Source organism: Staurois parvus, unplaced genomic scaffold, assembly GCF_062004578.1.
Source record: "Staurois parvus isolate SC_StPar_1 unplaced genomic scaffold, SC_StPar_1.0 ptg000746l, whole genome shotgun sequence".
NCBI lineage: Eukaryota > Metazoa > Chordata > Amphibia > Anura > Ranidae > Staurois > Staurois parvus.
Genome location: NW_028318542.1, coordinates 5,069,611 through 5,083,649, shown reverse-complemented (window position 1 = coordinate 5,083,649; position 14,039 = coordinate 5,069,611). Strand labels below are relative to the sequence as shown.

Here is a 14,039-nt window from a genome sequence, read left to right as displayed (position 1 = left end):
TTTTGAACAGATAACACTTTTTTTGACTATTTTTCTGACCTCCGGAACGGATTAATTGGTTTTCAATGCATTTACGATTTTTTTTTCAATCATGTTCCTGTACAGTATTGATGCCTTTAAAGTGCAGTTTATAAAGAGTTTTGAACAGATAACACTTTTTTTGACTATTTTTCTGACCTCCGGAACGGATTAATTGTTTTTCAAAGCATTTATAAAGTTTTTTTTTAAATCATGTCCTTTTATGCCTTTAAAGTGCACTTCATAAAGAGTTTTGAACAGATAAAACTTTTTTTGACTGTTTTCTTACCTCCGAAATGGATTAATTGGTTTTCAATGCATTTACAAATTCATTTTTAATCATGTCCCTGTACAGTATTTATGCCTTTAAAGTGCACTTTTTAAAGAGTTTTGAACAGATAAAATACTTTTTTTTTAACTTTTTTATGACCTCCGGAATGGATTAATTGGTTTACACTGCATTCCTATGGGAAACCGCGTTTTGGTTTACGAATTTTTCGCAATACGAAAAGTCCAGCAGAACGAATTAAATTCATAAACCGAGGTACACCTGTCAATTACTGGCCACTTCCTTTTTTGAATGGACAAAGTGAGTGATCAGTGTTGATCACTTCTGTGTCCATAGATAACTGAAGTATAGTAAACTGTGTTTATAATGCTTTAGTTTAGAAATGAACAGGAGCCTCTGTCTCCTGTTCATTCATCTTCAGTGCGGCTGAGGCTACAGAGAAAGGAATTGAAGAAACTGTGTCCTCAACTCTTTTCTCTGTTTCAAAGGTGAGGTGTCAGGGATCTGTTTAGACTCCTGATATCTCACCAAAGCTCCCCCCCAAAGAGTAACAAAAAAGTAACCAAAATGTAAAAATCTAATTTAAAAATGTAAAAAATAATTTTTAAATATTGTAAAAAATTATTTAAAAATTGAAGGGCTCATTCACACTGGTCCTCTGGCCCATGCATGTCTGTGCTCTATTATTATACAGCAGCTATATGAACACTGCCGCAAACTCTAATTTGATACAGTAGGTATGCAGGTGTGGGTGAGTGGCCCCGAATGCACACTGTCAATGTTCGGGGTCCATACACCTGCATCCACACTCCGGTCAAAGGAGGACTTGAGGTTGCATTTTTACAGCTGCTGCATCTCCATAACGTAACATAGGCTGCCTACACACAGCAATAGCCACATTTAAAAAACAAACCACTGATTCACACCATACAGACCTCAGCACCTATGTGAATGACCCCCAAGAATTCATTTACACACAGAAATTTGTATCAACTCAATACAGTTGTATTTTTTATATTTAGCATGAATTTAGTTATGTTATGTTTGTGTCCACTAATTATGATTTTGGTGTATTTTTAGTTAAAATATCATTTTGATATGTTTGGGGGAAGGGGTGTGCTGTCAGGTAGGCTGTTCGGAGACCCGTGATTTCTAACAGCTGCCCTGCCTGGAAGAGTTGCACAGGGAAATGTAGAAGAGTAGGGATTTTAAATCCCTGGAGTTGCTTTTTGAGATCTTTTAGTGTGCTTCACTTTATCAGCCGACTTCTATTTAGGTAATTTCTTGATTCAACAGATCTGGCAGTAATCAGGCCTGGGTGTGACAAGTGAAATTTAAGTCAGCTTTTCAAAAAATATGGTTAATCACAGTTCATTCATGATTTAGCAAGGGGGGGGGGGTATTACTTTTTCACATAGGGCTAGGCAGGCTTGGACATCTTGTTTCCTTTAATAAATGAATCATCATTTAAAAACTGCATTTTGTATTTATTCGGGTTATCTTTGTAATATTAAAATGTGTTTGATGATCTGAATCATTTCAGTGTGACAAATTTGCAAAACAAAAATAAGGATACAGTGCTGTAAAAAAAATACTTTTTCACAGCACTGTACATGTATGGTTTTTTTTACAAATGGATTGAAATTAATAGTGAAGAAAATACCTTTGCTGTATTATGCTTGGTGTCATTTGACACACCTGAATATTTGCATCTATTATATAATAGTGCTTATACGCTGAATGCAATGTTATTGTAAAATCATTTTTGTGTGTTTATTCTATATATAATCAGGAACTGGTTACAGTGGTTCCTCCTCCTCCTCTCCTCCTGTTATATAATTTTACAGTGGTTCAATTTGTAAAATAATTACTAGCAGGACGTACTGAGGACTCCAACAAAATAGGCCTTCAGCCTTCAGATGTTACTGCAGATGCCATTGCAGTATGAAGGTGGCAGTGTTCATCTGTTTAATACTGTAATTGTCAGATAGAATTATAGTGCTAAACAATTAATTTAAAAATGTAAAATATAAAAAAAGCAGTTTTATTTTAATTTAATTGTGGTCTAAGTAAAACCTATTTAGGTATGCAAATTAGTCAAAGAGTTTCTGTCAATCTAATTGTTGCATGCTAACATTTGGCAACATTTTGTCTGGGCATCTAGCCATTAATGACCTCTGTTCTCCAAGACACCGCTATTTTTTGGAATCAAACCATCATTCAGACTACATATCCACTTTAAAGATCCTTCATAATATGAATAAATGAAATGGAAGGTGGAGTAAATGAAAGGAGGTGGAGCATATTCTGTCTGTGTTGATTTTATAGAGATTTCCCCTCACTTCCTGTCTTCATAACAGCTATTGTACCAAACAAGATATAGTGGAAACTCTCCAACTGAGCCTCAGATTGCAGTAAAACCTAATAGGAATTGCAATCTTTCCACACTCTACTCCATACAGAAAAAAAGTTTTGGCAATAGATAGTTTGGTCTCCTGTGATTCATAACACACTAGTGGCTGATCAGACGGTATTTAACACATAGGGAGAGATTTACTAAAACTGTGCATGGTAGCTAATCAGCTTCTAACTTCACTTGTTCAATTAAGCATTGACAATAAAACTTGGAAGCTGATTGGTTTCTGTGCACAGTTGCACCAGACTTTGCACCTTGCAGTTTTAGCAAATAACCCCCATAAGGTGTATATAAAGTTGTGTTCAAAATAATGGCAGTGTGTTGAAAAAAGCTTAAAATCCTTCTAATAACTTTTATTTCCATACACACAAATGCATTGGGAACACTACACATTCTATTCCAAATCAAAACATGAAGAAAAATATATCAAAATTGTGTTGTTCCTCTAAAAAAATTGACGAAAAGTGAATCTCCTAGATTGTAAGCTCGAAAGAGCAGGGCCCTCGAACCCCTCGTGTATTGTTACTGTATTGTCTCATGTACTGTCCCCCACTATATTGTATGGCACTGAGCAAACCTTCTGGCGCTATATAAATACTGTATAATAATAATAATAATAGACTGTTCAAAAAAATAGTGTTTGTATTCTTCTTTACAAACTCAAACATTCACTATATAAACTGAAAAATGTTTGAAGATTTTGCTTTCCTTTGAATCACTTAATGAATATTTGGTTGTAGTCGCACTGTTTCTGAGAACTGCTCTACATCTGTGTTGCATGGAGTCTCCCAACTTCTGGCCCCTGTGAACGGGTATTCCAGCCCAGGATGATTGGACTACATTCCACAGTTCTTCTCTATTTCTTGGTTTTGCCTCAGAAACTGCATTTTTGATGTCCCCCCACAAGTTTTCTATTGGATTAAGATCCGGGGATTGGGCTGGCCACTCCATAACGTCAATCTTGTTGGTCTGGAACCAAGATGTGGCACGTTTACTGGTGTGTTTGGGGTCGTTGTCTAGTTGGAACACCCATTTCAAGGGCATTTCCTCTTCAGCATAAGGCAGCATGACCTCTTCAAGTATTCTGATCCATGATCCCTGGTATGCGATAAATAGGCCCAACACCGTAGTATGAGAAACATCCCCATATCATGATGCTTGCACCACCATGCTTCACTGTCTTCACAGTGTACTGTGGCTTGAATTCAGTGTTTGGGGGTCGTCTGACAAACTGTCTCCGGCCACTAGACCCAAAAAGAACAATCTTACTTTCATCAGTCCACAAAATGTTGCGCCATTTCTCTTTAGGCCAGTCAATGTGCTCTTTGGCAAATTGTAACCTCTTCAGCACATGTCTTTTTTTCAACAGTGGGACTTTGCGGGGGCTTCTTGCAGATAGCTTGGCTTCACATAGGCGTCTTCTAATTGTAACAGTACTCACAGGGAACTTTACACCTTCTTTCATCTTCCTGGAGCTGATTGTTGGCTGAGTCCTTGCCATTTTGGCTATTCTTCTATCCATTCAAATGGTAGTTTTTTGCTTTCTTCCACGTCTTTCAGGTTTTGGTTGCGATTTTAAAGCATTTGCAATAATTTTAGCTGAGCAGCCTATCATTTTCTGCACTTCTTTATATGTTTTCCCCTCTCCAGTCAACTTTTTAATCAAGGTACGCTGTTCTTCTGAACAATGTCTGGAACGACCCATTTTCCTCAGAATTTCAGAGAGAAATGCACTGTAACCAGCATGTACAACATTTGCTGCCTTCTTTCCTTAAATAAGGGCAATAATTGCCACCTGTTTTTCAAAGAATGAATGACCTCACTAATAGAACTCCACACTGCTATTATTTTGAACATGCCCCTTTCAATTAGTGATTCAATTACACAGAATCAGCAGCATGGATGTCATGACTGTTGGGTCTGTTGGATTTCTATTACTCTACTACACCTGCTAGGAAATTATTTGCCATGTAGAAATATCATTTCTACCAAAAACAGTGATTGATCAGGTTAGTGATGTCTGACTTCGATTATTTTGAACACAACTGTATATAACATTTGTTGCACGTTAGTCAGAAGCATTTGTACAGACTGAACAAAATGTCTTGTAAATTTTGTACATGATTAATGCCTGTATCTTTTGCTCCATCTAATGACCAAAATGCAGTATAGTTTTCTGAAACCCCTCAGTGAGAAACCTCATGTTGGCCCCTAGACAGAGCTGAAGATACAGGCATTGATCTCTTACAAAAATTACAGGACATTTAATTCAGTGTGCACAATTACTGCTGTCATTTGTACAATGAATGTTTTAAGAATAAACCCCAAAGTATTTAGTCAATTTTCCATTTCATTACGACCAACCATGAAGGGAGACGTAGTGTAAACTAACAATAGAGCTGGTGGGTATAGGAGGTAGAATGGGATTTGATCAGAGAGTACTGGCAGAAGAGGCAGAGCAGAAGATAATTATGGACCATAAGGAAAGAAAAGGAAGGAAGAATGGCATCTGCACTTGGATTTGAAAGGAGAAATAATAAAGAGAGGATGTCAACTGTTTTTTAGCCAAAGGGGCAGGCAGAGTAGATTTTGTTCATTGCAGGAGGTTAAAGGTACAGCAATAGATGAACATGGAACACTGGGAAAGTAGATGCTGACTGTGTAGAGGTTTGTGAGAAGGCAAAACATTTGAGCTGAATAAAGAGAAGGTGAAGTAAAATAAAGAAGGTATGCAGTGTAGTGATACCGCTGTAGCAGCCAGCAGTTTCATAGGTCCCTGCATTCCTTTCCTGAATTTGCCCAACAGCCAGGCACACAGTCAAAGTCACTCTTTGGCTCAGTAAACAGTCCAGGAAAGTTATTTTTGATATTTTTATTTTTAGGGATAACATGGATAGGGATGAGTGAGATACTCCAAAAAGAACTATGTATAAGTTGAAGACACTAAACTTTCTTTTACAGAACTGAAAGCTCAGTCGCTTTAGGAGGAAGTAGAGGACTAGGCTTAACTGAAGTAGATGAAGGAACTAAATATCCTTCTTTAAGCAGCTTGAGCAGAGCCAGTAACCCCTTTGCACAGCTGACTCTTTATCACCCCAGGGGTGGCAGCAGCCCACAGTCTTTAGGATCTTTCACACCAGTGTGTACTCACTAATGTCTTCAGACAAATGGATTCTTCCTTCCAATGTCTTCCAGACATCTTTACCAGTGACCTCAAACTAGATCCTCAGATGACAGCCCCTTGGTCTGCTTTCAGCAACTTTCAGCATCCAGGCCTCTCAGCTAGCCCAGCTGAGGCCTCACAAACAAGCAGCACATGGCAAGACTGTCCAGGACAAGACAGGAATTTCCCAGATGTCAGACTAATTGTACCCATTTCCCAGCAGCCACCTGTGCAGGGCTCACAAAGATTGGCTGGGACAATATAAATATTCCTGCTGCCAATTTACACTACTCCACACCTATGTTCTAGAACTAACCAGGAGGTTCTGAAGATACAGATTGAGAGCAATTAAATCTGCAGCCTGTGAGAAACAGAACAGATCTAGCCAATCATATACAGCTGCACTGACTACAGTGAGCTAGAGCTAAATTTGCCTAACCAAAAAATTGGAGCCACACTGATTACAGTGAGACAAGTTAAATTTACCTACCGTAATAAAAATACAGCTCCACTGCATACAGTGAGCCAGAACTAAATCAACCTAATTCTAGTACCTATCCAAGAGGGTGCTGTAGGAGGAAATTACTATATACTGTAGAAAAGACAGGGGAATCTGGCCATGGATGAGAATGGTGGAGGCTGAGCATGATCTGATCATGGTCCATTGTTAACAAACATGTGGTAGGGCTGACCATGTCTGGGTAGTTGGGGGGAAGATTACCATGGCTGAGGGAAATAAAGTATAATATGAGCTGAATGTGGATAGGGGAGAAAACTGAACGTTGACCAGTGCTTAACAGAAATTGGAAGAAGAGAGAGGATACAGAAGAGGACCTGGTCATGGGCTAAAGAGTAAAGAGAAGGCAAAGAAGGTGGTGATTATCAACTAAAGGAAGAAGTCATGCATGTGCAATAATTTCTTCCTCCTGGGTCAGTTCATACCCTTTTTCTGATGTATAAAACTATGATGCAGCTGTTTGCATCCACTAAGATACACTTCTGACTAGGGGTAGGACATAACCAAATGGAAAAGCTTAGTGGGAAAGAGTAGGGCTTGAATACTTTTATAATGTCAAGTGGTATTAAGTATCTGCTTTGGGTTTGTCACCACAATGGCAGCTGGGGACAGTGGAGACAGTATTTAAAGACAACGTAATACAGAAGGTAATAATTTTAGAGAATGGGAAGTGCAGAATGGCAGGTACACTGGAGCAAAAATGCATTGGGGGAGGGTTGAGGGACTGTCTGAGAACATAGTGTACATAAGGGGGGAGATTTCAGAGAAGCAGATAGTGTGGGGGTAGCAGCGACAGAAGCTAGACAAAATACTGGGGACTCTGGGGTATAGAGAGTGTCTAATGCTGTAGACACTGCGGAGGGAACAACATGTGGTAGGATGATATCCTTGATGTACTGTTGGCTCTTAGTACTCAATTATCAGGCTGGAGGTAAGGAGGTGACCAAATTGGAATACAGAAAACTGGGGCCATCCAACTGGCTATGCTGTCTGGCAGGGAAGATATAAATTACAAGACTGTTTGACTAGAACTGAAAGTCTTTGGTTCAACCAATATCTTTTACTAACTAATAATATGTTTAATTTACAGGGTCTCAACATCATGCCCCTGATTTGCACATCCCAGTATGACCCTACAAAGTTTAAGAATCCACACTCTTTTGACCCAACACACTTCTTGGATGCAAATGGATCCTTCAAGAAAAATGAGGCATTCATGGCATTTTCAGCAGGTATCTAATGATTTTTTATTGCCAAGTTAAAATAAACACCAGAAAATTGTCATTGTTTTATACAGCAGCAAAAAATATTGATCCTTATCTGGTTTAGTTTAGTTCAAAATGTATCATGACTTTCTCATAGTCAGAGGAATTTGGACTTTAAAGCCCAACTCTGGGAGATCTGAAAATTCTTCCTTGCAGTGGGGATGCACGAGCACTGCAAGGGTTAACTGTTCATTTAAGTTTAGGGGAGAATAAAATGCTCCAGTAGTGGACTGTCCCTTGGTATCATAATGATCAGGGCTATGGACTTTGCTATGGCCTTGATGACGTCAGGACCTTAGACCTCTGCAACATGGAGGAGAAAATGTTGCATAGACTGTTATAGCAGCATGGAGGAGTGGAGGATTGGATAAAGAAATCTACTAAAGCTATAACAGTTAACCCTTGCAGTGTGGGCACAGCACCATTTTCAGCTTTCCCAGAGTTGGGCTTTAATGCAGTTTATGGAAGCAGAACTAAAAAAGATAAATAATGTTGTTAACAACCAGCAATGTACAAACTCCATTTTTGGGGAAATGTGCAGTTATGACTGTATTAAGGCTGAATTCAAAAATAACTTCAATTACTGCAACAGCTGTCTTTTGGATTTCTGGTTTTATGCTGCCCTTTACTCAATGTTTCTTCCTTTCTTGAAAATAAAACCTAAAATTTACTAATTATACTGAATCATTCCCTCTTTTTCTGCTAACAAGACCAGTCACTGCTGCTCATTGATCTTGAGTAGGTCAACTGATGAAGTAATGGGCCCTTGTAGTTTTCACTCTGGACAAGGCAGACATTCTTTTGTCAAGCACTGGCAATGTGGAGGTGCCTTCTAATGGCCTCTGGAGATTGCTGGAAATTGTGGAAGTGCGCTGTAATATCATCGGTCCTATTTTTTATTTATTTTTATCTTTTAATAAGTGAATAAAAATGTATACAAAGCAGCTGTACATAAGAAAAGGGAGATGGAGGTAAAATTAGGATTGATCCCAGAGTTCATCTTTAATTTGGCCTTGCTATTGAATATCAACATTGGCTCTTTCACTGTAGACCAGAACATTAACTGGTGCCACGCCGGTCACTAGGAGGGAAAAGTACAAGGTCTTCTCCTAGACACTGATGCCTTCCCAATGATAACCCTACCACCACTGTGCAACAAGAGAAACAAATTACAGCAAATTAAAAAGGGAAACTAGGGTTCTGTTCAGGGGGATCACACAAGGCATACATGTATATTTGTTTTATCCATCTGTGAAGGTTCTCATTTATCCAGGTCATGGTGTAGCTATTAGTACTTAGTTACATTCAATTGCACTTGCTTGGTAATGTTGAAGACTTTTCATAGTTTGTCCAAGCCACTTCTTCAGTTCTAATGAGTGTCAGAAAAATACCCTGGCTTTAAATACATATAGGTGGCACTGAACCCTAAACCAATCACCATGAAAAGGTAGATGTTATTGTCAAAGAACAGGATGGGAAGTATGAAAATGTTAGAACCATCCCATTCTAGTTATACTATATAATCCCATCCTTTGTGTTGGGAAGGCTTCATAGGTGTTAATCCTTCAGCTCGGGTTCACACTATGCAGTGCGGGACACCACATGTAATTCGCACAGGAATCGCACCGCATTCCTGTGCGAGTTAAATGCAAATGTCTGTGCGGTGTGATTTGAGCCATATAGTCTGTATCAAGCATCACATCCGCACCAAAAAGGTGCAGGACCCTATTTTAAATCTGCACCCGAATCACATCGCATTTATCATTGACTCCCACACCAGATCACATGAACGGGATGCGATTGCAATGCGGCGTGGGAAACACAGGATTCACAGCATTTCTCACACTGCATTGGTGTGAACCCGGCCTCAATGTTGTTTCCTGACACTCAGTTCAGTAAACTCTACAGAGAACCATATGTTCAGTCCCATTTTGCAGGTGCCCATCAGAAAGTATGTGATGAAAGAGACCGGTGGGCTTTGTAGATTACGTTACTTGAGGAAAAACATTCTCCTTAGAGCAGGGGAGAGATAGAACCTCTCTAAATGCCACTGCCATCTTTGACCACTCTTAGGAGAGTTCTTCTCACTTCCTGATCTAGAGACCACCTAGGACTGGAAGGAGAGATTTCCTCGATGGAAAGGCACACAATGTCAAAATTCCCACCTAAGGCCAAATACTTTCCTACTTTGTCAAAGCTAAAAATGTTTTAATTTAAAGAAAACCCTATGTGGACAGAAATATAAGAGTTGCCATTCCTGACCTGTTTTTCTAAATCAGCTGTCAGCCTAATCCTTGCTTGTCTACTTAGAAAAGAAAATACTTTGAAAAAGTATTTAGGACAGGAGTTCAGGCTTTCCTGGGTGCATGCTTGTGCCAAGTCAGTAACTCACTAACAGGGATAAGCTTTCGGTTTGTGTTGTCCAAACCTGAGCTATTTGCAGTTTGAACTTAATGATCACTAATGAAGCTACCACCCACCGGATTGTTTTAAATTGTAAATAATGAATGTCACCACAGGGTGGCACTGTGGACATATGTTATAAAAATGTGCCACGTCCTATTGCAGACCAAAAACATGAATACCAAGGAAGAAATTGACTTTTTAAGCACCAAAGCTACATTAATATTAAAATTCCATGCTTTATTCACAAATATGAGGCATAACCACATAGTTAAAAAGAGCATACATATACTTCACAATTAGCATATTATTTATGCCTCCCCAAAGGTTGTTGTGGCCTCCAATCATTATTGGTAGTAGTGTTCCATAGATGAGAGCTTTCTTTATAGTATTCTATGGTTGGGAGTTGCCACAACTCGTGGTACTAAAATTTTGCTCAACATGTTTTGTGACTTTGAGCTTCTTCAGGAGCTTTAGAAAGGGTATCTAGGTGAGTAAAAGTACACAATCAGTATATTCCAAAAACAAATACATATATTATATATGCATATATGGATCATCATACAAAAATATTTGCTCATTTCACTTACGAAATATACATGTATGCATAATACAGGTAAGTGGAGGTGGAGACAATGTGCAAGGGACCAAGTCTTAGTGCGAAAGTGGGGGCACATCTAGAGGCAAAATACAGAGAGGCATTCAGGGTTCAGCCCTATTAACCATCAATTATAGTCGGAAACGTAAGGGATATAATGGATGCCTTACTCCCTTATGAGCAGTCATCCTGCAATAAACCTTCAATGCTTCACAGTATTGGAGAAGGCTCAATCTATCAAGACTTGATCTATCAAAAAAGCACAACCCCTATATTCGTTATGTACCAAAGATATGTAATAATATGTAATGTAATAGTATCTGCTGTAATATTAGTAGTGGGTTTAGCCATCCTGGTATGTAACTCACCTGAGTACTGATAGCAATAACTCCAGTCAATCATTTACTATCTTGTTTAGGGAGCTAAGGTCAAAGATAACCCAGTCTGGGTTGTTAGTTCCCGCTGCTTTGTAGTGCAAATGCTGTAGTAAAGTGCCTTAGCACTGAAATCCTTAGATGTGGATATCAAATCTGTAAACAATTCATCCATTGTCAGTAAATATACTGGCAAGAAATCCATATGGTACATGTTCACCACAATGGCAGTATTTTAGCTTACCGGTATTACTACTGGGTATCCGGGATCCCTCTGTCATCCATTCCCAAGGCTTAGTATGCTTGTCCTCCTCCTGGCCCACCTTAATGTGTCCTCATCTCCGCCTCCATAAATATGCCCTGGTCAAAGCCAGCGTGTGATGTTATCCGAACCAGCCAAACTGGCTGCACATGTGCCCCCACCCGCCTGCATGTGTGGCATCACGTGGTGCTGACAAATGCACATCACACCACAGAGCCAGAAGTCGTGTGGGTAGCCAGGGAGAAACATCCAGGAGTGCTAATGAACACCCCCTAACTGGTCCTCCATGTGTCGTGTCTCCCTGACACACACAGCGTGAGTAACCACTGCGCACAGTATGGGGGAAACCTTGCACATCTGCCCAAAGTAAGGCTCATTACCTGCCAGTCTACTCCCCCATTTTCCACCTGTGTGTACAATACAAAATGTAGTTAAATAAAGACATCTAGCAAAAACTGTATGCTTTTTCACAATAGTACATGTCATAATGACATATTTGGCATTTTGTACTGGTCAGGCTGGGAGTAATATATATGCCAGTTCGTCATCATCTAGTTAAGGAACCCTCCCATTCTCAAACACTAAATTTGTATCTGACGAAAAAAAATAACCAATTTACATGACTATAGATCTTACAGTTTTGAAAACCAGTTGTACAGTATATACACATCTACTATAGGAAGGGTTTATAGGATAGGACTTCATTCAAACCTGGTGGGTGTGTGGCATTTAATTTTTCAATCCACAAGGTATCTTTTTGTAGGATTTTTTTGTCCCAATTGCTTTCTCTGGGATCCCTGGGGATTACTTCCAACACTCCAAATGAGACAAGCTGGAAAGGGGGGGAGGGGAAAACCTATCACAGACTCCTGGAAAGTGATCCTATTTTAAGATTTTAAAAAGTCTGTAATAAATTAAACACAACAATACTTGCTATTAACTTCATTAGCCCAAAAAACTCATATGTGCTCCTCTTTCTGATTTAATCTCACATTGTTAAATTCACATTGTTACCTTGCACCTGATTTTTCCTGACATCATAGGCTTATCACAGCTTATAGGTGTTCCCTTATTAGTCAACCTTTTTAACAGCAGAATGGAATTTGCAAGACCTCACCTGTGCCCATCTGTGAATTTCAGTTTGCTACTAAGGCGGGACATCATGGTTATATCCTGCCAACTTTTTTGCCATTGTGAAATGAGCTGCCTTCATGATTGGTAGGGAAATGTACATGTGGAAGGAGAATTGCAGTTGGTAAAGCATAGCCATGAGGTCAGGGAAGTCTATATCATGGAGTGACATAGATGGTGTCCTGCCAACTACTATGCCACTGTCAAATGAGTGCCAAAGAAGGGGAACAGGTGATGCTTTCCTAGATAATAAAGGCATCTTTTGGACTTTCATTTTTTAAAGTAAAGATTCACTTGAATGTTTAACAGACAAAGAGGAGTTATTTTAGGCCATGAAGAATGTATACTTTGCACTATGCATTTTTTTTTTTCACAATGGTTTTTGAACATTCCTCTAGGAAAGCGGATCTGCCTTGGAGAGGGTCTGGCCCAAATGGAGTTGTTTATTTTCTTTACCACCATCCTCCAAAACTTCACTCCAAAGCCTCTAGTGGATCCAAAGAATATTGATATCACTCCAGAAAGCAGCGGATTAGGAAATATACCACGACCTTACAAAATGTGTCTTGTTCCTCGTTGAAAATGGGAGTAATTTGATGGTCTTTAGCTAGAACATTAAAGTAAAATTGTTTTAAAAATTGTTTTGTTCAGAACTTAGAAACACTAGGCAATTGTTGCTGTAGCACTTATTTTTCTCCAAAGGTTCTCTTTCTGCTCTTTACTTTCCTATTTGATATTTCACAATCATCTCCCAATCAGTATCTATTGCTCCCAACTCACTAGCACTGCCATACACCCTTCAAGTGTTCAACATCCAGCTTAAATTCTGCACTGGATTCCTAAGTAATAAGTTCTTCCATGACAATTTTACCTGCGTACCCCAGCTCTAACCATGGCTATTGGACTAACTGGATAAGGCAAGGGAAGCGCCAAATTATTATGTAATGTACAGAAATTTAAAATGGTACTAATCTTCAGATGTCCACAATAAACAATGATTGCCCTCCTGGAAATGAGACTACTTGATGTATTGCTTGCTGGACTAATGTAAGCTGCTTTTGTTGACACCCCATGGTTAGAATAATCATTTACAATGTGTTGTATGATTAATAAAAATATATTTAATCATATCAGTATTTTCTTCTCATTGATTATACTAAAATTAACAATGATTTAGACTTGAAAATATAGTCTGTCATTGGATAATGCTATACTACAGCCTCTCAACTTATTTACTATGGAGGAACCCTTAAACAACTTTCCAGTCTCTGAGAGCCCCTGCTAACAATTAAAAATACTTTGTCTACAACTCATGGCACATTAGTGCAATGGTCACTGGGAAGAATGCACATTTCATCTGTAGTCACTGGGAATAATCCTTCCTTTACAGTATCTCCCAGAAGTGAGTACACCCCTCACATTTTTGTAAATATTTTATTCTATCTTTTCATGTGACAACACTGAAGAAATTACACTTTGCTACAATGTGACGTAGTGACTGTACAGCTCGTATAACATGTAAATTTGCTGTCCCCTCAAAATAACTCAACACACAACCATTAATGTGTAAACCGCTGGCAACAAAAGTGAGTACACCCCTAAG

General features: G+C 39.0%; 1 protein-coding gene across 1 annotated transcript in view; it reads left to right on the top strand.

Moving 5' to 3' along the window:
• Window positions 1-13,566, top strand: part of LOC149445144 (cytochrome P450 2F3-like) — a 67,018-nt gene extending 53,452 nt beyond the window's left edge. Inside the window, exons 8-9 of the mRNA XM_089654201.1 lie at window positions 7,494-7,635; window positions 12,835-13,566. Coding sequence (XP_089510327.1) covers window positions 7,494-7,635; window positions 12,835-13,016 — 324 coding nt within the window. The 3' untranslated portion in view covers window positions 13,017-13,566. The remainder of the gene's footprint in view (window positions 1-7,493; window positions 7,636-12,834) is intronic.
• The last annotated feature ends 473 nt before the right edge of the window (window positions 13,567-14,039 follow it).